This window comes from Canis lupus, chromosome 11 (assembly GCF_003254725.2).
Source record: "Canis lupus dingo isolate Sandy chromosome 11, ASM325472v2, whole genome shotgun sequence".
Classification (NCBI taxonomy): Eukaryota; Metazoa; Chordata; class Mammalia; order Carnivora; family Canidae; genus Canis; species Canis lupus.
This window is the reverse complement of record NC_064253.1, coordinates 55,540,494-55,560,873: the sequence shown is the minus strand read 5'-3', so window position 1 is coordinate 55,560,873 and position 20,380 is coordinate 55,540,494. Positions and strand designations below refer to the sequence as shown.

General features: G+C 51.0%; 1 protein-coding gene and 1 long non-coding RNA gene across 4 annotated transcripts in view; one reads left to right on the top strand and one right to left on the bottom strand.

Moving 5' to 3' along the window:
* Positions 1-20,380, bottom strand: part of COL15A1 (collagen type XV alpha 1 chain) — a 105,442-nt gene that overhangs the window by 36,353 nt on the left and 48,709 nt on the right. For all 3 annotated transcript variants that reach the window (XM_049116304.1, XM_049116305.1, XM_049116306.1), the window contains 9 exons: positions 18,834-18,943; positions 16,695-16,850; positions 15,301-15,453; positions 12,837-12,986; positions 12,135-12,284; positions 8,744-8,803; positions 7,467-7,559; positions 6,040-6,165; positions 5,421-5,483 (listed from right to left, as the gene is read on the bottom strand). In XM_049116304.1, the coding sequence (XP_048972261.1) occupies positions 5,421-5,483; positions 6,040-6,165; positions 7,467-7,559; positions 8,744-8,803; positions 12,135-12,284; positions 12,837-12,986; positions 15,301-15,453; positions 16,695-16,850; positions 18,834-18,943 (1,061 nt within the window). The remainder of the gene's footprint in view (positions 1-5,420; positions 5,484-6,039; positions 6,166-7,466; positions 7,560-8,743; positions 8,804-12,134; positions 12,285-12,836; positions 12,987-15,300; positions 15,454-16,694; positions 16,851-18,833; positions 18,944-20,380) is intronic.
* Positions 4,356-6,748, top strand: LOC112650587 (uncharacterized). Its single transcript, XR_007414093.1, has 4 exons — positions 4,356-4,508; positions 5,441-5,580; positions 5,941-6,131; positions 6,564-6,748. It is a non-coding gene; the product is annotated as an uncharacterized LOC112650587 (long non-coding RNA).

The window sequence follows — 20,380 nt, the reverse complement described above, 5'->3', positions numbered from 1 at the left end:
TGGCGGCCAGGAGTGGTCAACTACAAGAGACATGGCCCTACATGTCAGGGGACTGTGGACAGCGAGTCCCAATGAGAGAATCTCTGAGGATTCACGACAGGAGGAGTCAGGAAAAGGTCCTGACACTGATGGTGATGGACCCACCATCTATGGCTGTGCTCTTCTCCTCAGTCCCCTGTCTCCCTGGGCTGGGTCGCTCTTCTATATCAAATTCATAGAAAGGACAGAGCAGATAGTTCCAAAATAACATGCTCAAAAGTCAGATGGCAAATGACACTGAGCTTGAAAACAGCCAGGAACGCCAAGGGGAAAAGACAGGAAGCCGAAGCCTGAGGCTTCGGTGGTGGAGAGAGGCACAGGGGAAGACGATCCTGCAAAGTGGTGACAGAAGCCAGGAGCAGGGTGAGGCTCTGATGGGCAGATAGGCTGAAGTTCCGGAGCAGGAAGGCCAGCGAGCCCTGCCATTCCCTCTCATCTCCCCCAGTCCCCACACCTACAAGAACAATAAGCTTATTTGCTGGAGTCTGGGTATAGGGCAGAGTCCTGAGTGGCTAGGGAACCCCACGGGGGCTGGGGCACCCCAAACTCCTAAGACCAGCTGCTGAGATGCCCTGCCTGATGTCAACACTCCCCCACCCCCATCCTCTCCCTGAAACCTGCAAGTCTCAGAAGTAGCTGCTGCCCAGCTCCCCACAATCTGTCCAGACAGAGGCAGAACACAGCCCGAAGGGAGGTTCCAATCTCAAAAAGCAAGCACACAAGCAAGAAACACCACACATCCGAGGGCAGGCAACGCAGGGCAAGAGGCGGCAGTGCCAGCAGTGGGATGTACGCCCGGGGAAGGAGCGTGAAGAACACGAGCCAACGGAGACTTGAAGGGTACGTGATACCCTTCAGGGAATCTCAGGGAGAAGAGGGAGAGTATTACAGCCACGCAACACGGACAAACTATCACGAAATAAGCACAGTGGTTATAGAAAAGAACCAATCAGCGATCTTAGAAATAAAAATACAGAACTGCGGAAAGGAAGTACTCGATAAGAGCTGAATCAGAGGGATGGACCTGAGGAGAGATCACAGAATCAGGTTGCAGCCCTCCCCACCCTACCGCCCCCCCGGACATTAGGGAGTGACAGGAGGGGAAGGGGAAGGGGTACTGGGAGAAGCGGTGGTGCCTGGGTTCGGAGGCTTCTCTGCCTACCAGCCTGAGCAGAGAGAAACTACATGTGACCTTTCACTATGGGCAGAAACAAAAAGAATCAGGTTCCAGTTCCGTCGCCTCTAATCTGGAGGCTATGGTTACTGCACCTGCTCTTCTGGGGTGTGACCAGCCACGCCAGCCTCTGCGGCTTGTCGCAATCTGTCCCCGTGGGAAGTGCCACCCTTACACGCCTTTCCAGTAATGAGTCGCATAGAAATCAGGGATATTGTGAACCAGAAGTTAAGTTAACCCCCTCTCTTGACTTCTGGACCCTAATCTCTGAAAACCTTATTGTTGTGTTGCTAGCTGAGTGTGTTAAAGAAAATTATGGGGGAATCCCTGGGTGGCTTAGCGGTTTGGCTCCTGCCTTCAGCCCAGGGCGTGGTCCTGGAGTCCTAGGATCCAGTCCCGCATGGGCTCCCTGCAGGGAGCCTGCTTCTCCCTCTGCCTGTGTCTCTGCCTCTCTCTCTTTCTCTGTCTCTCATGAATAAATAAATTAAAATTTTTTAAAAAAGAAAATTATGTTCAGAAAGTGAAAAACAGTCTTTCTCAAAGTTACCTTCCCAGCTCTTCAAATCAAGAGTACATCTTGTAGTGGTTTCAAAGGAAGTTCTAGAAGATATTTTGAACCTTGAGTTATTGTTCTTAGACACAGGTGATTTTTATCCAGCTTGTACATGCAGAAAGGTAGTATTTGGGCCCATCCCATTGGCTTACAGATTTGGTGGCCACCATTTTGGATTCTGAGTGGATCAACTGGGACATGGATGAGCTTGCTTATTGGAATTTACACGAACAGATGCACTGAAAACTGGGGACTCCAATTACAAGAGTCAGCGAAGACTCCCTGCTCCCAAAATGATGACAGTAGAGCTACAGACTTCATTGCTCAGTGTGAGATCTTGGAATTCCAACCAGCCAAGCTGTGGGTTTGGCTGTGGCAGTGAAGTATGGAGAGGCCAGTTCCACAACAGAAATGCTGCAAAGGACCGAGGCGCAGGAATGCTACAAAATCATGCTTCAGAATTCATTAGAAATTTCCACTCATTACGGTAATGGGATTTGCTAAGGACATTATGAGACTTCAACATACAGGAACATCAAAAAACCTAATAACTGTATCAATTTTTTTTCTTGTGGTGGTATCTGAGACCTTGGGCACGTCTGTCAGTGGTGGTCATGCAGTTTGTTATACTGATAACTTGCAACTTGTTAGTTACAATTGACCATGGTCTGTTTGGTTTTACGGAGACCCATAATCCTGATTTTGTACCAAACATATCTGATGGTTAAAGAAGATCTGAAGTAGGAAATCGGGCCAATATTGGAATGTTTAACCGAAATAAGCTGTTACCAGCTCCAAACCACGACTGGAACCTTGTTAAGCGTGGCTCCCCCAGCAGAGTGTCAGATTTAGAGAACTGCTCCAAGAACAACTGGGTTTCAGTAGAAAAAGGGAAGCTGATGATGATTTACTTGCATCTCTCCTCATCTCATGGGCAAGACAAAATCTGCTATGCGAGGTCCAGCAATGACATTTTGGCAGCTCGGTGAGATCACTCAAAGCCTGTTAACTGGGAGTTCAATGCTCCTCAGCAATTCTGGGCACGGAAGAAAACTTCAAAACACAAACTCTTTCCTGCCTGGGTGTTCCAGCACCTTTTGACACCAAAGAATACACTGAGTGACTCAGATTGTAAAAGAAAGCGAAAGAGTGATGATCGTAAATGCTACACATGTGAAGATCTGGATGGCTACCGTGTGCTGGGCAAAAAGAAGAAAGGAATTTTACAGAGATTCGTCTCCAGCAAGTCCTTGCAGCATCCTTTCCAGAAGCACTTGGTAGCTGAGAAAGCAGCCTACTCCTTGCCTGTTTCCTTCATGGGCCAAAGACCTCAGAGGGGCTGCTCATGTTAATTTGGGGAAATAAATTAAGGAGTATGCCTATCATCGAACACAACATAAAATAATCTGTTTCATAAATTCTTAATGACCATTCACATTATGATGACAACCTCACATTTGAAAATAATGACTATATATGATAATATTCTTCTTCTTGCCAAATAAGCTGGACCTTATTCTTTGGGAAAAAAGTCCCCTTTAGATAATTGTCCAGACTGGTCTCTACTCCCTGCAAGTGAGAAGAGAGGCTGCTTTCTGCGCAGCCTGAAGAACTCCTCCTACAAGTGTCCACGCAACTGTGGAAGGCACTGCCTGGCAGGAAATGAGTCCCTTGTCACCGGAGTTGTGCAAACTGAAGAACAGTATCGCGGAGGGGAGTCAAGGATCAAATGTATCATCGGATCTCATGTTGTGTTACGCCCTGGAGATTACTCATTTTCTTTAGCATGTTTCTGTTATTTTATATCCATACCACAGCTCCTTGGTTTAGTTTTGGCTTTTAAGAAAATTTTTTTTAGGTAAATGTCATCTGCAAGGTTTCCTTTGAGTTTTCTAGATGCAAATTTCCAAGTCCTTCTACAGTCTCCTTTTACTTGGCCAGAAAGCATCGTATGAACATCGTGCAATAAATTAGTACTCATAGCAAATTTGGGAGAGAAAAATGTAATTTATCTCCAACAATTATCCTGGTGAGCCTGCTGCCCTGTGCAAGGCTGCTCCCCTGAGCTGCTGCAGAGTGCACCCGCCCAGTGTCAGCGTGCGGATGTGGGCATGGGTATTTTTAAATACCAGAGAAGCATGGAAGGGGTGTGTGGGGGCGGGTAGAGGAGAGCTGGTAAGAAGAACAGGGAAGAACAGTGTAGGTCTATGATGTTTCCTGCAAAATCGAATTTTTTATGAAATACTCAGTACATGTAAAATGAGGTCCATAAAGCTTGACAACTAGTTGCTTTCTTCCTTTTCTGAGAAATGAGCTTTCCACGAAAATCAAGTTACTATTTCAATTAAAATAAACACACTTGAGAGCTGACGGAAACTGGAAATTCAGTTCAGGGAAGATGGTGGCGTCTAGGGAGTTCACATTTTCCACGACTTCATGCGGTGGAGTACACAGAAGGCCTTGCTCCTTATCTCAGCCAGGACAGATCATCCTCGCTCTGAACCCCAGTAAAACTCATGACTGCATCATTGCAAGGAGGTTTACCTTATCTTTATTGCTCTCCTTTGAGGGATGTGGCTTATCTCATCAAAGAGGCTGGGAAGACTGCAGGGGCAGGAACCCCGCCCCCACGCACGCAGACAGAAGACAGGCTTACAGAGAATGAAGAGTGAAGGGAACAGCAGATTTGCTGATCAAACACTAATGGAGGCCTGAACCAGATCCTAAGGACGCACAGACAGTGTGAGTGCTATTTGTCAGGGTAGGGGTCGATCGGGGGAGCTCACCGGTAAGCTATCACCAGCTGGGAGGGGTCCCAGCAGAACAAATACTGTGTTAACAAGAAGTACAGGAAGGAGGGCTGCTTTCTGCTCATAGGGAGTCTGAAAGGGCTTCTCGGAGGATATATCTGAACTGGCCCTTGGAGGACAAGGAAGGGGAAAGTCACCCAAGATGGAGAGAAAGCATGTGCAAAGGCCAGGGGGCCATCCAGGAAGAGTATGCCCACAGCACTGCAGCAGGGCTGCTGGCTGATCCAGAGGCTACATGAAGGAGACGGGAGGAGACAGAGCTGGGATGGAAGGTCTGGGCGCCGTCTGTGTTTCATCCTACAGGCAGCAGCGAGGCTTGATACCTTCTCAGCAAAGACCAGAGAAAGCCTGCTACGGGAGGGTGGACGGGTGGGGCAGGTGGGTGGAAGCTGGATTGTGGGTGCGGAGAACGCGACACTGGCAAGACGCCTGAAGCCACCGTGTGGGTGAGGAGAGATGAACATCAGATGAGGGAGGAAAGAGGCAAGAGATGTGGATGGCAGGTGCACCAGTCAGTCCTGGCAACAGGTGTACCAGTCCTGGTACAGCAGGAAAGGGAGAGGAAGGAGGGCTCAGAGAAGATACTGCCTTTGAGTCCTCATGACTGGCTAGGTGGCAGCGCCATTCATGGAAGCTGGAGATGCTGAGCTCAGGTTTGGGCATCAAGAGCCCCAGGACGGGGACATCCAGCAGCGAGGGGATTAGGACCCCTCCTAATTAGATTAGAAAGGGTCATTCACCTAAGAGGCAAGGAGGTCTAGAGGTCTCAGGCCTAGAGGTCAGAGAGAGGCAGCGTGGGTCTGGCGGCCCCCATGTGCTTGGACCCCTCCCACCCTGTCTGTACCTTCTCTCCCTTCATCCCAGGAAGGCCGGAGGCTCCATCAGGTCCAGGCTGTCCCTCGGGGCCCTGAGAATATCAGTGACAATCAGCCCACAACATCTCTGATAAGAATCACTATGAACCCTTCCTGGAGAAGGAGGCCATGGCTGGGAGGACCAATCAGGTGAGGTCAATGGGTCCAGGAGCCTTGTGTCAGTCTAGGGTGGAAATGCTGGTCCCTGGCCCCAGCATGGCCACTGCTGACCATGTACCTGTGGATGAGTGTCCCTCACTCTCTGGGTGGTATCTTCCTCTCTGGGTTTGTGGGGACCTGGGGGCAGGGTCGGCCTAGATGGTCTCTGAGGACCTCCTGCTCCCGGCCCAGCACTTCGATGTCCTATGATTCCAAGATTCCACATGAGTCTGTATCTCCTATCCTAAGACAAAGCAGCAAAGCAGTGTGTAGGATGGTATGTTTCTTGGCTTCTGCTTCTTATGAGTCTCAGCAATGACTCAGCTGAGGATTTTTGTTTACAAACATTAGCTAGCTGCTCACTCTCTGTTATGAGCCTTCGTGCTGGAGTCTGGGGTCTAGAGGAAGCCTCATGGCCAAGGAGAGGGAGAGATGACCCCAGAAGCTCACCGGGGGCCCAGGTTCACCAGCAGCTCCATCCTCTCCAGGCGATCCAGGGGGTCCCATGAAAACATCAGTTCCTGGTTTTCCTGGAATCCCAGGTGAGCCAGGAGGGCCCGGGGGACCTGGGGGACCCTTAAAAAAAAAAAAGATACTCTGTTAAGAAAAAGCAGGGTAGGGGATAAAATATACTAAGCATATATGTTCCCTTCATTCTCTCTGTTCCTCACAATAATACTGCAAGTAGAGACTGGTGTTCCCACTTAGCCGATGGGGGAAACTGAGGCTCAGTGAGACAATGTGACTTGGTCTGGGCTTACACACTCACAGCTAATTATTAGAAAAGCTGGGACTTGAACCCAGGTCTTTCTGAGCCTATCATATCATGTTTTCTCCCTAGATATAGCTATAGAATAAAAATCCACAATCAGTTAGAATTTTCAGAGGTGTCCTGGCTAATTTAGTTTTCTGATTACCTGACAGAGCAGTCAAAAACTGCCTGTTGCTAACTCTTATTAAAATTCTTCCTGTAGGGGCACCTGGGTGGCTCAGCGGTTGAGCATCTGCCTTTGGCTCAAGGCATGACCCTGGGGCCCTGGGATCCAGTCCCGCACTGGGCTCCCCGCATGGAGCCTGCTTCTCCCTCTCCCTGTGTCTCTGCTCTCTCTGGGTCTCTCGTGAATAAATAAAATCTTAAAATAAAAAAAATAAAAAATAAAAAAACCATCCTGCAGTGTACTAGTCTCTTTAGCCTCCAGCTGGGTTGGTGGATCCTACCAGTCAGAAAGATCCATGTGACTCCCATTTCACTTATCCAGTTAAGTCCAGAATCCTTCCTGTCCTAGCCTGAGGAGGGGACAGAGGGGCAACTGGGTGGAGTCTTCTAGGTGAAGATTCAGCACAGGGGCTCAGGGAAAGGGCTGAAGGCAAGGTTGGGGGCCCCAGCACAAAGCCACCAGCTGGAGTTGGAGAAGGGAGGTGATCGCCAGGAACCAGAAACTAGTGGGGGCCCTGCCTTGGGCAGGAGGCTGAGGGAGCAAGAGCAAAGGGGAAGAAGGAGCAGTTGAAGAGGTAGTAGGGGTTGCCTTGGGGTAAGGAGGATTTCAAGAAGGATCTGGAAGCCAAAGTGTGAAATACTACCCAGAGAAGAGGCCAGTAATTCTCCATAATGGGTAGAGGGGATGGAGGCAAAGCCAATAAGAGGTGAGGGTCATGGGGATATGTGACCATGGAACAGCGCTGGATGCCAGGTAAAAGGGGCAAGTGGCAAAGCAGAGGTCCCGAATATAAACTATATACAAGGCTCATATTCATTTAAAACAAAACAAAACTGATCAAAGTGGAAAATGCCAAATATAGACACATGTGGAGGGGAAATCCTCCGGATTTCTGAGAAGGCGGTCCCAGATCCCAGGATGTCCCATTCTCACACTTACCCTTAACAGCTCTTCACTGCGTACCAAGTCCCCAGAGCCAAACCCAATTTCGGAGCCCCAGCCCAGGCCGGAGCCCTCGGCCTCAGTTTCCACCTGGAGAAAGAAGAAATTCCCACCGCTTGGTTTCACCTGCCACTCCCTAAGGACAGCTAGGTCACCAAAAGTCTTCCCTTGTAGCCCTATCACTGCTGCTGCCACTGCCCTTCTGGTCTCTTCTCCCACTCTCCTCCCCATCACCTCCCTTTGCACAGCCAACAGCCAGCCAATCCTCAAACATACGGTGCTCTTTCACATCTTCTCAGCCTCCCTTCTTGCCTTTCAAACTGTTACTCATCCTTCAAGGCCTAGTTCCACGGCCCCCACCTCCATGAAGCCCTCCCACCCCATTTCCAGGTAGAGGTGGAATTCATCTCTCCCTACTCTGTGTTCCTCACCAATCTCCGCTGAGGTCTCGATTTGGGGGTAGGACCACCTGACTTGAAGCTCAGTTGTGTGTATGTCTGTGGGCCCCTCTTGGCTAGGTCCCCTCCAGGGTTGGTCCCCTCCAGGGTTGGCCTATCCTGAACTGGGCATTCAGATACCTCTGAATGCCCAGTATCTTAGCACAAGATCTGGTACCAAGAAGGCACTCAGTGCATACTTATTGAATGCCATCAAATTCCTCCAAAGGACAAAAGGGAATCTCTTAAAAATACCTTTCTAGTACTTAATTCCTGAACATAAGAACCAGGTAAGGCTCAGTTCAGTCATGGAACATGCATGGAGCATATGCTCAGAGGCCCCAGGGAGGGGCTGGGCTGGAGGTTAGGTCTGGATTGAGAAGGGTGGCGGTGGTGTGTACATGTGAGTGGGAGAGGGAAGGTGGGGATGGGGGTGCTGCTGCCACTGTCTGAGGCACCAGCTAGCCTCGGGGCTTGGAGACAAACTGGATGGGGCGTGGGAGGCATAGGGCCACTGGAAGATGTTTCCTGATTTGCCTTGGTATCCAGGAAGATGGGGCGCTGCTCCCAGAGACAGAGCATCCTGAAGGAGGAACAGTCCTGGGGCACGGTGACAAGTCGTTCAGGATGTGGTGGAGAGACATGTGGGCCATTCAGGGCCCAGGATATAAATAGGATATAAACACACTCTGCCCCTGAGTTCCCTGAGGGTTCTGACAGAGGTAAAGGCCCTGACATCTCACTGGAAGGCACCCTGAATCTGAGCCTGTGCCTATTTCTCAGCAGCCCCAACCCCTGCACACTGTGTGTGTGCTGAGCCCAGATAGGGGGTCTCACCGTGGGTCCAGTAGGCCTGGCAGGTTCAGGGTGGCCAAAAAGCCCCTCCCCAGCTTCACCCTAAAGAGGACAGAATGGTCAGCAGAGCGCTGGGCACCCCTCCTCTGCCACTGTCCCCCCTTTGTAGAAACTGATCATCTTTAAGAGGAGGCTTACACAGGGGTAAAGAAGGCTTTGTTCCTCATGAGCCAGCCCAAGGGGCACTTGTCACCCTGGGCTCAGGAGCCCTTTCTTTCTGCATCTCACACATAGGGTGGATGGGTATGATGGAGGGAAGGAGGCCGTAGGGATCCTCCCCATTCTGTCAGCTAGGGTCCCCCCACCGCCCCAGTCCAGGTCCCGCCAGAGCAGGGTAACCAGGCCCAATATGCCACCCTCTGAGGCAGGTTCTGGCCGCCCCTCTCCTCCCACCAGCCCTGTAGCCTGTCCAGAGCCTTTATTGCTTATAGGCCTGCCTCCCTGGGACCGTGGGCTCCTGGAGGGCAGGCATAGTACCCGAATCCCCTCTAGGCCCCAGCGCCTGGCCTTTGGTGGGTGTTCAGGAAATGCTTTCAGAGTGACAGGAACACCCACTTGGAGAGGAGAAGCGGAAAGGAAAAATAAAGCCCTTTTTATCAACAAATAAATATCGACAGTTAATGCCACACAATGTACTCAAGTTTAGAACCAGTTTTCATCGTGCGTTATGTTATATTTCCTACACCATTAAATATTCCTGGTAAGTATAATTTTAATAGCTGCATAATATTCCATCATTTGAATAGCCTTTATCCAATTGACCCCCTTTTTTGTCTAGTTAAACTGTGTCCATTTTTTTCTATTATGGGTAATATGGAGATTAGCAAATTTATATACAACAAAGCCTTTTTACATAGCAGACTATCCCCTTTAGGATTAATTCCCAGAACAAAAGTTTCCACGTTAACACTAAGTAGTTTCATGGCTGTTAATACGTGCTTGCAAAGCCCTTCCCAGAAGTAGTAAACCCATCAACACTGCCACCAACATGACTGGTCTCACCAGGCCTTCAGCACCAACTTCTCGAAGTGGAAAATACAAAGGATCAAGGGACAACTGACTCAGTTTCTCCAAGAAATCAATGACAAAAAAGAAAAAGGAAGCTAAGAAACAATCATAGACCCCAAGAGACTTAAGAAACATCAGCCCAAACATCATATATAGAACGTGTCTAGATCCAGATTCAAAGTAATTGTAATAAGGCATTTTTTAAGCAACTAGGGTATCAGATATTTTGAAAGAACCATTGTTAGATGGATAACAACATTGATATTGATAGTAATGACCACTGACGGGTGGCATTGCGGCCAAGGAGGAAAAAAAGTTCCAGATCAACCTATTCACAATATGCATTAAAGTATTTATCAGTTAAATAATGCGACATTTGGGATTTGTTTTAAAATACTCCAGCCCTCACCTCCAGCCTTCATCTCTGCTCCAAAAAGATGGCCAGATGAGGTGGAACAGATGAAGCCCGGTGGCGAGTTGGTTATGTGTTCACACTGAGTCATGGGTACGTGGGGGGCTTATTGTAGTACTCTAAATTGTCTTGTGAATTTTTAGAATTTCTATCACAAAAGGTTTTTGAAAGAGAAAAAGGAGAACTGGCTCCACATAAAGGTGCATGGCCAGGCAATACGGCTGTATCTGATGTGGTGTCACCATGGGGAGATGTGGTCTTGCTGTTTTCCACGGCCCTTAGAGTGAGGAGCAGAAGAGCAGGGGAACCTGGTCAAGGCAGTCACAACGTGTGAGCCGGGGCCACACGGGTCACTGCCAGCTGGGTGGGTTCCACTGAGCTGTCCAGTAGAATCTCCCGGGAGCCTGAACCCCAGAGCAAGGGGCTCCTCGATTGGTCTGGCAATGCACTCAGACACCTGCGGTGGTTTAAGTGCCCTGGTGTCTCTAATGTGCGCAGAGTTAAAAACCAGAGCTTTTGTTAAAAACCTCCCTCTGTTTATGGATGGCAACATCGACACTGATGGACACATCACACACCAGTGGCGCCCCTGCAAGGAACCCTGGCACCCTGGCTCCCAGTCTGGCACCTTTCCACTGCACCACACTCTCAGGGGTGCTCAGGGGCATAAGCTCTGCTGGCCAGCATGCCTCGGTTCAAAAGCCAGCTCTGCTTCTTCGAGGCATGCAACAGCAGGCAGGATTCCGGAGGTCCCACGACCCTCACCAGCAAACTGGGGCCCTTTCAGTTTGCAGTCGTATGCATGGGGTCAGATAAACTCGGACATAGAGTGCTTAATAGATGTCAATACAAACAGCTGATTTCCTGCTCCTCAACTGCGAATTCCTTGGGGACAGGAGCCAGGTCATTATCATCTCCATCTCCAAGAGTCTGAACTGAGGCCCTGAGGTACTGTGCTCAGCCAGTGAGTAAATCAATGAATGAATGGACAGACTTTACAGAAAGAGGCAGTAAGTGGCGCTTGATGACCCCTGGGCCACTAGCAGAGGTCCTCAGGCCATGGGCGCTCTGGCTCCAGAGTATTCTTGGACATGTGGTCCCACAGCCCTCGCAGGTTAGCCCTGCAGTGCTGTGGTGGGTCACATGGGCCATGTGCCTCCAGCCTGAGTCAAGGCTTTGAAAGCGCAGGTGACCCGATGTTACTTAGGAAGCTGACTTGCCCGATCTGGTCACCAGACTGTCCCTTACAAATATTCACATGCCCAGAGCAGCTTCATTCAGATTCACACCTGCCCATGCAGAGAACAGCTCTGGGGTTCTTAGTTCCCAAACACAAAGTTACAGGCCTTATGTGGTGACAACCCCAGGCATGTGTACAGAGCTTTCCAAACATTCCCAGACTGCGGGACCTCTGACTTGACCTCACAGCCACCCTCCTAGAAAGAGGACCACCTGAGCCCCAAAGGAAAGAGAGGGTTTGGGTGAGGTCACACAGGTACAGCCCAGAATCAGAGAAACTAAATAACAAACAAACAAACAAACAAAAAGAATCAGAGAAACTCATGGAGGAAGGGACGTGGTGGTCACCCACATTCACCCCCGAGTCCTGAGTATTAGGAGCTTCCTCACGTTCGGGATGGGACTCTCGTGACATCTGAGATGGGGTCTTTGCATCTTTGCCCAGCTTTGCCCATTATAAAGTTTTCATTTGAATTCGAGGACAATTGGGACAAGAAGCCGGGTGCCCTAGATTTTTTTCGCCCTTGCATTTCCTCTGCAAACTGCAGCTTCCTGGGCGTTCCCAGGTTGGATGCCCCTCAAAGGCCCAAATCTGGAACTTAATGAACCACGATGAAACCCACCTCTAAGCAAGTCCCTCCTAGGACTCTGGCCCTTCTTTCCCTCCTGTGGAAGACGGGCCGCATCTCATCTTCATGCCTCTACGCCACTTACCGGAGTGACCCCTCTTTCAGAGGCCACTGTGGGTACGGGCAGCGGGGGCCGCTCCGGGAGGCTGCCGCCCACCTCTGGCGCCTCAGCCTCAGCCGTGGGAAGGGGCTCCGCGGTCACAGCTGCTGCCAGCTCTCCCTCATCACCAGGCCCCTGAAGAGCAAAACCAGCAAGAGGAATCACCTCCCCTCCCGGGGGACGCCATGTGCGGCATCGCTGCTGGGGGTGTGGGTGACAGTGGTTCCTAGGGCGCCGGTCCCGGTTTCACGAGACTTGCTGACCTTCAACTGTCCTCGCCGCATCACAGGAGCAGGGACTCGCAACCCCCTCGACCATGCGTCTCCTCCGGCGGTGGGGCGCTCCCTCCCCTCCCTTCTGCCCCGCCACCCCTTCCAACCTGGCAGCCCGCCGAGAAAATTCTTGGGCGAAGTTGGGAGGAACAGGGCTGGGCCTGACTCCCTGACCTGCCCTGTCACGCTCCTTCCACGCCCCCCCCCCCCCCCGCCTCCCTCGGGTGGCCCCGACCCACGTCCGCGCCCTGGCCAAGCTGAGGGCTGCCCTGGCCTCTGGAAGGCCAGGCACTGCTCCTGCCTCGGCACGCTGACACCGCCCCCCCCTGCAAGGCACGCTGACACCCCCCCCCCCGCAAGGCACGCTGACTCCCCCCCCCCCCCCCAGGCACAGGGGAGGCCAGGAGATGCTTACGGGCTCGCCCGCTTGCTCGGGGGCCGCTGTGGGTGGGAGGGGAACCAGGCCACCCGTGGGGACCTGGCGAGCCTCCTCCTCCTCAGACGTGCTGCCGGGCACTTCCGTCGTGGCTGCTGATGCTGTGAACATTCCTTCAGCGACTGCACCCTGAAAGGGAAGAGGCATGAGAACGGGCCGCTCCTTCCACACCCCTGGGTCAGCAGCCGGGCCAAGGCAGACAAGTAACAGGGCCGTAGCTTTGCTCCTGCGAGGCCCGCCTTGGCCCACAGGCCCTGGAGACCCAGGCTGGGGCACCTCTCAGGTCAGCAGGCCGCCCCCAGGCTCCCCCGCGCTCACCGCCGCTTTGGCCTAAGCCTGCACATGCTCGGGCCCAGCGCTCACCACCGCCCAGGCAGCCCTGCACCCCGGCGGCTCCGCTGGCCTCTACGAGTCAGGACTCAGGCCCTAGTTTTCTCACGCTGTGACTAGGGCTTTGCCTTTCAACAAGTGGGGGAGGGAAGGATGAGGAGTGAGGGGAAAGAGATGGGGGGTGAAAGAGAAGAAGAAAGGAGGAGGAGGGGAAAAGGAGGAGGAGAAGGTGGAGGCAGCCGCTTTGTTAATTAAAATAACCCACGCGACTTGCAAGTGGCCTGGAGAGCTCTGTCAGCGGGTCCCCACTGCGAAGTTCGCCTCATGGACCAAAGGGGAAAGGCTGGGAGCAAACGTATGGAACGTTCTTAAAGGCCAGGGCTGTTCATATGTGACAGCCAGATGACACCTCCAGTCATTCATCCAGCAAATATCCACCGAGTACCCACCATTTATTTGCAGGGAGGAAGACAATGAACATGATATATATATAATCCCTGTCCTATTAGAGCTTACAGTGTGGAGGGAGCCAGAAATGAACTATTTATTAAGATTATTATTACCTGGATGCTTGGGTGGCCCAGTGGTTGAGCATCTGCCTTTGGCTCAAGTCGTGATCCTGGGGTCCTGGGATCAAGTCCCACACTGGGCCCCCTACGTGGAGCCTGCTTCTCCCTCTGCCTGTGTCTCTGTCTCTCTCATGAATAAATAAATAAAATCTTTTTTTAAAAAAAAACCCATCCCGGGTCTCCAGGATCGCGCCTGGGCTGAAGGCGGCGCTAAACCGCTGAGCCACCCAGGCTGCCCTAAATAAAATCTTTTAAAAAAAGGTTATTATTAACTACAATTATCATGAGGCCTTCCAAAGAGAGGTTTGAGTACCACAAACATGTCTGATGAGAAGATTCACAGTCTAAGATGGTACTTCCTTTTTTTTTTTTAAGATTTATTTATTTATTTTGGAAGGGGGTGGGGAGAGAGAGAGAGAGAAAATGAGCACTAGGGGGAGGGGAGAGTGGCAGCAAGAGAGGGAAAGAGAGAATCTCAAGTGGACTCCCTGTGGAGCCTGGAGCCCAATACAGGGCTCCATATCATGACCCTGAGATCATGACCTGAGCCAAAATTGAGAGGCAGACACAACTCACTGAACCACCCAGACGCCCCTGGGATGGTACTTCCTTGACAAAGTGGTGCTTGAGCTGAACTCTGAAGGATAAGCCAGGATTCAAGGCAGGGCAGAGGAAGGAAAAGGTTCTAGGTAGAGAGGAGAGGGTATGGGAAGATCCTAAGCAGAGAAGCACAGTCAAGAAACTGCAGGAAGGTCAGTGAAGTGGGAGCACCGAGAGCCAGGGAGACAGTGGCCTAAGAAGTGGTCACCAAGGCTGGCCAGGCCAGACCCTGCAAGGCCTTGTGGCCACATGGGGGAGCAGGGTCTGGAGTGAGGGCGATGGGAAGCTCCATACAGAGGGTTGCCCCCACCCCAGGGAGAGTTGGGGGAGAGGATGGAGGTGAGGTGGGGCCTTAGTCGTCTCAGTCCCACAGTCTGGGGCTGGGAAGGGTAGAAGGAGGCAGGTCTATAACGGATTTAGGTAGAAAAATCAATAAGACTTGATGCTTAACAGGATATGGAGAGTAAGGAAGAGGGAAGAGAATTCTGGATTGGCCGACTAGGGGGTGATGGTCCCTATCGTTGAGGTGGGAACACAGGAGGAGTGGACATGAGGAGTCCAGGGCTGAGTCTGAGTCTGAAGAACTTGCAGGACTCCCACTATAATCACATCATAGGGACAGACCCACTAAGTGTCTTAGAATATCTGCGTCCCACCTTCATGAGCTGGGAACCCTGACTGTCTCCATGTCGCCTAAGGAGAGGGCTGAGGGAGTTTGGCCCTGCCCTTGACTCTGCCCTTCCTCTGCCCTCTCACAGCTCACGCTTGTGCCCAGAAATAGGGCTCGACCACACGCCTGCCCAGGCCTTGGCCAACTCCACTCCAGAGAAGCGCCCCACTCAGGCTCCTTTGGATGTGCTGAACAGAATGAAGACTGGTCCTCTAAGAAGGCCAGGACCTGCTCCAGCTGTGACCTCAACCCCGAGGCACTTTGCACTCCTTACCAGGGTAACCCCTGTCCCAGGGTCCTGGACGGCCACGGAGAGGGTCGCTCCCTCTGTGGGCACACTGTCGGCCTCTGTTTCGTTGGCGGTGCCATCAGGCACCTCGGCCTCCCCAGCTGCTGTGGCTCCCGAGCCTTCTTCAGCATCTACACTCTGAACAGGAAGACATTGAGAGGGGCCTGTCAGCGGTCCACTGTGGTCCGTGTGGCTGGAGCCAGCAGACAGCCAGGGTCCCTTGGGCATCTGCACCCTGTGGCTTCCTCGCCTTCAAAGCACTTGCACATCCAAGACCTCATCTTGCGCAGCACCGTGAACACAGCACCCATGCGGAAACCCACGTCTCGCACACCATGCAAGGTGTGAGCCCCTGGCCAGCGTGCCACCTGCGTGGTTCACCCCGCTCCTCCCTACCATCCTCGCTGCCACCCACCCTCATCCCTTCCGTCTTCCTTCCACTGCTCCTGGGAGTGGGGCTTTCACCGACGCCCCAGTCGTGGCACCAGGGCAAAATCCAGGGACCCGCAACACACAGCCTTCTCCCTCATTAAGAGGAGTTGGCTGGCATCACTGACCTCCTCCTCACCTCGCTCTCCTTCCACCCCTCCCGCACCCCTAACCCTGCCCTTCCCGAGGCCACCAACAGTCATAGTGGCAGATCCACCAGCCGCCTTCCAGGCCTTTATTCACTGAGACTCTGGGAAGAATATGAAAGCACTGACCAAACCCAGAGCGAGCCGATACCACCCCTTGCCTGGACCACGACACAGCCTCCGATCCCAGCCCCGGCCTCCAGGCTTGCTTCTCCCAGCCTTTCTCCACTTTCTGAGACCTACTTTGACTAGTCCACTAGTCCACTTCTGAACACACTCCAGCTCCCACTCGCGGCTCTCAGGGTCTCGGGGGCCTCTCCAGCCACATTGCCTGCCTCCTCTTGTTCACATTCGACCCTCTGCACGTTCCCATTGATGCCTCCAGGTCTCTGCTCCTGCTAGCCCGCCTCCTGGAACACCTGTCTCACTCTCACCTGCCAGCTTCCTTCTCAGCGTCCCCATAGCCTCACCTTCAGCAGCATCCTATCCTCAGGAAGGCATCCAGGGCCCCTGATCTTTTGGGTTGGGTTCTGGGCCCCTTTCAGTGCTTTTCCTATTGCATCTCTTATGGCTCTGTCCCCAGGAATTGGTCTATCCTATCTACCCATGCCCCACATAACACATCACTCCACAAACAGCTGAATGAGTCAACAGACCCCTCAGCCTCCAAATCGGGGTCTACACAGACTTGATCCCACAAGGCTATCACTCTGCATTCTGCAGACTGATAAGGAAGACCAGTGACTGCCCCCACCTCTGATGCCCACCATCCCCCAGAAACAGCAAGTTCTCTGAGCTACTTACCAGAGTGACCCTTTCCCCCATATCTTCAGTGGACAAGGAGAGAGCTGGCCCCCTGGTGGGCATACTGCTGGCCTCCGCTTCCCCGGCAGTGCTGGTGGGCACCTCAGCCTCCCCGGTGGCCTCTGTGGCTGCCAAACCTTCTTCAGTATGCACAGCCTGAAACAAAAGCATCTTGAGGCACCATGTCAGGGGGCCTATGGCTCTGATCCATGTGCCTGTGGCTGGAGAGAACAGACTGCCCACAGCCCTCCCTCTATCAGCTTGCATTCCTGTAGCTTCCTTCTCTCGAAGCAATTTTCTTATCTATGACTTCACCCCAGCCCCAAGACAGTCCCAGAATCACAGAATCCCAGGGACAGGAAAGACCGTGAGGCAACTGTATCTCCTGTTTGAGTCCAAGCATCTGTTTGCACATGCCCAGTGGCCAGGCCATCCCTGTCTCCTGAGTTAGCCTGCTCCAGCTCCAGACGCTTCTATCTAGACACATCTGTCTCCCTGTGACCTGCCCTAGGTGCCGCTCCAGAAGCCGTAAGGACAAGTCGAATGCTTTTGCCCCTGACGGTGCTTCAGAGATGTGCAGACAACAATCTTGTCCTCCTCAGCCTTCTCCAGACCGAACCCCGTGATCCTTCTCTGCCTGGGACTCAGTTTCCTTGGGAAATGCAGAACCTTCTCTGGAGGTTACACAGCAGATGCAAGAAATGGAAATAGCAGTTTTGGGTGCTAGTGTGATCCAACTATCTCAGTTTTCTCTCAGTTTCCAAACGTTTCTTTTTTTTTTTCTTTTAAATTTGGAGGGTTGTTCTGTTTTATTTTGTTCTGTTTTGCAAAACGTAGTTCTTTTGGATACTAAAACCATTAAGCTGACCAAAGTTAGATTTCCTTGCTGCAGGACTTACAAGGAGTCTATAAAAAGGAGGATAGAAAGTGGAGTATCTCCCAAATGTATCTGACCACAGAATCCTTTTTCCTACGATATAAATCCTTGCAGAATTATTGTCCTTCCCCAAAAAAGAAAGAAAAGATGACGTCACAGATTTTCAAATGAGACTCTTTCTGCCTCAAATTTAGCTGAAGTCCCAAAGGGCTTTACAATAAAGTACAATTAAGAACAATTAATTCATTGTATAATTAAGTACACTTCCACATGCTAGAAAAAGCAACCAGACCACCTGTGTGGCACGTGCTATGAGACAAGAAAGGAAATCAGTTTGTTTGGTTTTTTTAAATTTAAATTCAATTTGCAAACATATAGCATAACACCCAGTGCTCATCCCATCAAATGTCCTCCTCAGTGCGGTCACCCAGTTACCCCATCCCCCCACCCACCCACCTCTCCTTCTGCAACCCTTTGTTTCCCAGAGTTAGGATCTCTTGTGGTTCTATCAGAGTTAGCCCCCGACCTGCCTCCAGCCACCAGCTGCCTCAGGGCTATATAGGGAAAGGTAAAGAATTCCTTTGGAGAGAGAATCATCTGTGTGCTGAGATTTTCTCCTCCTTCCTCCCCACTGCAAACCATTTGTGAGCTGGATATGTGTTCTTTTGAATTGGGAGACAAAGGGATATTATGCTGGACTGGACTTTGGAAATAGCTGTGAAAATAGGTTATTATCAGATCGTGACTGGGAGAGAATGAGAGGTGTCCGCGTTTCATCCCAGGATAGCAGAAAGAAACACCCGAACCTGTGAGTTTTTAGCACAGGTTGTTGTGCAAAAAATACATTTGCTTCAATTTCACACCTCACTGTGTCTAGCATTTTAAAAAATTGGCTTTGTGGGTATAAAAGCCAATTACACGACAATGGAGTGGACACATATGCAATCCATCTGATTCTGTCTTCAAGGAGCTCCAAAGGAAAAGGCTGTGTAATCTTCACAAATGAGCAGGAGGGAGGTGGGTACCACAATGAGGACCCAGGACTCATTTCCAGGCAGGTATGAGGACTGGCTCATGCCGCATCTCCTCTCCCTGTCCTGGGGCATCCCTGGAGAGCCTCCTGGGCCCTGGGTCTCCCCTCATCCGTACCAACAACTAAAACCCTCTTGATTCTTTATTGTGCCAATACAAGTCACCACCAAGCCTGAAATAAGCAACCAATTTACTACTGACTCAGCAAATGAAATCTACCATTCACTCACCTCCTCAGTGACATGAATGAAGGCCCCATCCCCCGAGCCAACATCTGTAATGGGGGCACCGTCCACAGTATGAACTTCCTCCAGTGTGTCATTCAGGACTTCACCAGACCCTATGGAAGCAGGCATTCTGGAATTAACAACTGCATTTTGTAATCCTGAAAAAGCAATGAAGCACCTCTTTACCTATTAACTTGAAAAGATGTCCGTAATATAGGATTAAGAGGAGAAAAAAACAAGTTGCAGAAAAACAGATGTTGAGGGGGATTATTACCCTGTCCTTTAATCACAGATGCTGGCACCAACTGTGGGGTGGGAACCCTGCTTTGCCACTTCCTAGGAACGTGATCTGTGGCAAGTCATTCAACCTGGGCCTCAAGTTCCTCGTCTATGAGTCAGGAGCAACAATTACTATTTCACAAGGTTGCTTGGAAGATTATGTGCTACGAGGATTAAATAAGTTAATACAAAAAAAGCACTGAGGACAGCCCCTCAATACAGTTAGCAATAAATATAGTTAGCGATTGATAAATGCTCATTGTCAGTGTGGTTCTATGTGTGTTAAGTGAAAAAGACTATATGAATATACATGTTTTATCATTATTATATATATATATAACCTTCATTATATAACTAATACAGTTATTAAATAACATATGTAACATATAGATACGTATGTGTGTGTGCAGATAAACCACACAAGGTTGGCTAAACCACACTGCTTAATACTGGTTTCCTCCAGATAGGAAAGAAAATTTTGGAGGGTTCATAGGACTCTGTCTGCATTGATTGAACTGTTACCACAAGTACATATCTCTTTTGCAATTTAAAAAACAAGTAGATTCCTAAAGCAAAAAGAAGAAGAAGAAGAAGAAGAAGAAGAAGAAGAAGAAGAAGAAGAAGAAGAAGAAGAAAGAAGAAGAAGAAGAAATTATACTAATATGAATGTATGCCTGTCATGGGCTGGGCCCCAGGCTAAGCATGTCCCATGAGGTGCCTCATTTGATCCTCCCACTAGCCCATCTGTCTTACCTGCAAGGACCTTCCACCACCTGACAGCTGGGGGAGCAGAGCCCGGACAGGAATCCCACGTTTTCCATCTGCCCACTATCACCCCATAGCATGTCTGTGCTGCTCTGGTGTGCACATTAACACTTTATGATGATTAACCCCATTTTGCTGAAGACAAACAGGTCCCACAGAAAGTTAGTGACTGGAAGGGGCCTCGAAGCCAGGTCGGCCTGTTCCCACATCCACGTGTGCTGTGCTAGGCATGTCCCCTGGTGAGAACAGTGTGGGCGGGGGGAGGTGCTGAGCTATGGCCCACCCGCATCTTCTCTTCTCTCTCTTCTCTCTCGTCCTCCCAGATCTGGCCACCAGGGGGTGCTGTGCAAGCAGCAGGCCAGACCCCAATGCCCTGAATCCCCACTCCTTGGAGGATGTTAAGTTGGAGGTGTGGGGTGGGGGTGGGGGTGCCCTGGGCCAAGACAGTCTCAGGAAAGTTTGGATTAAAACTCCTAGGTAGCTTTGCCTAGACGGGCACAGGGCTC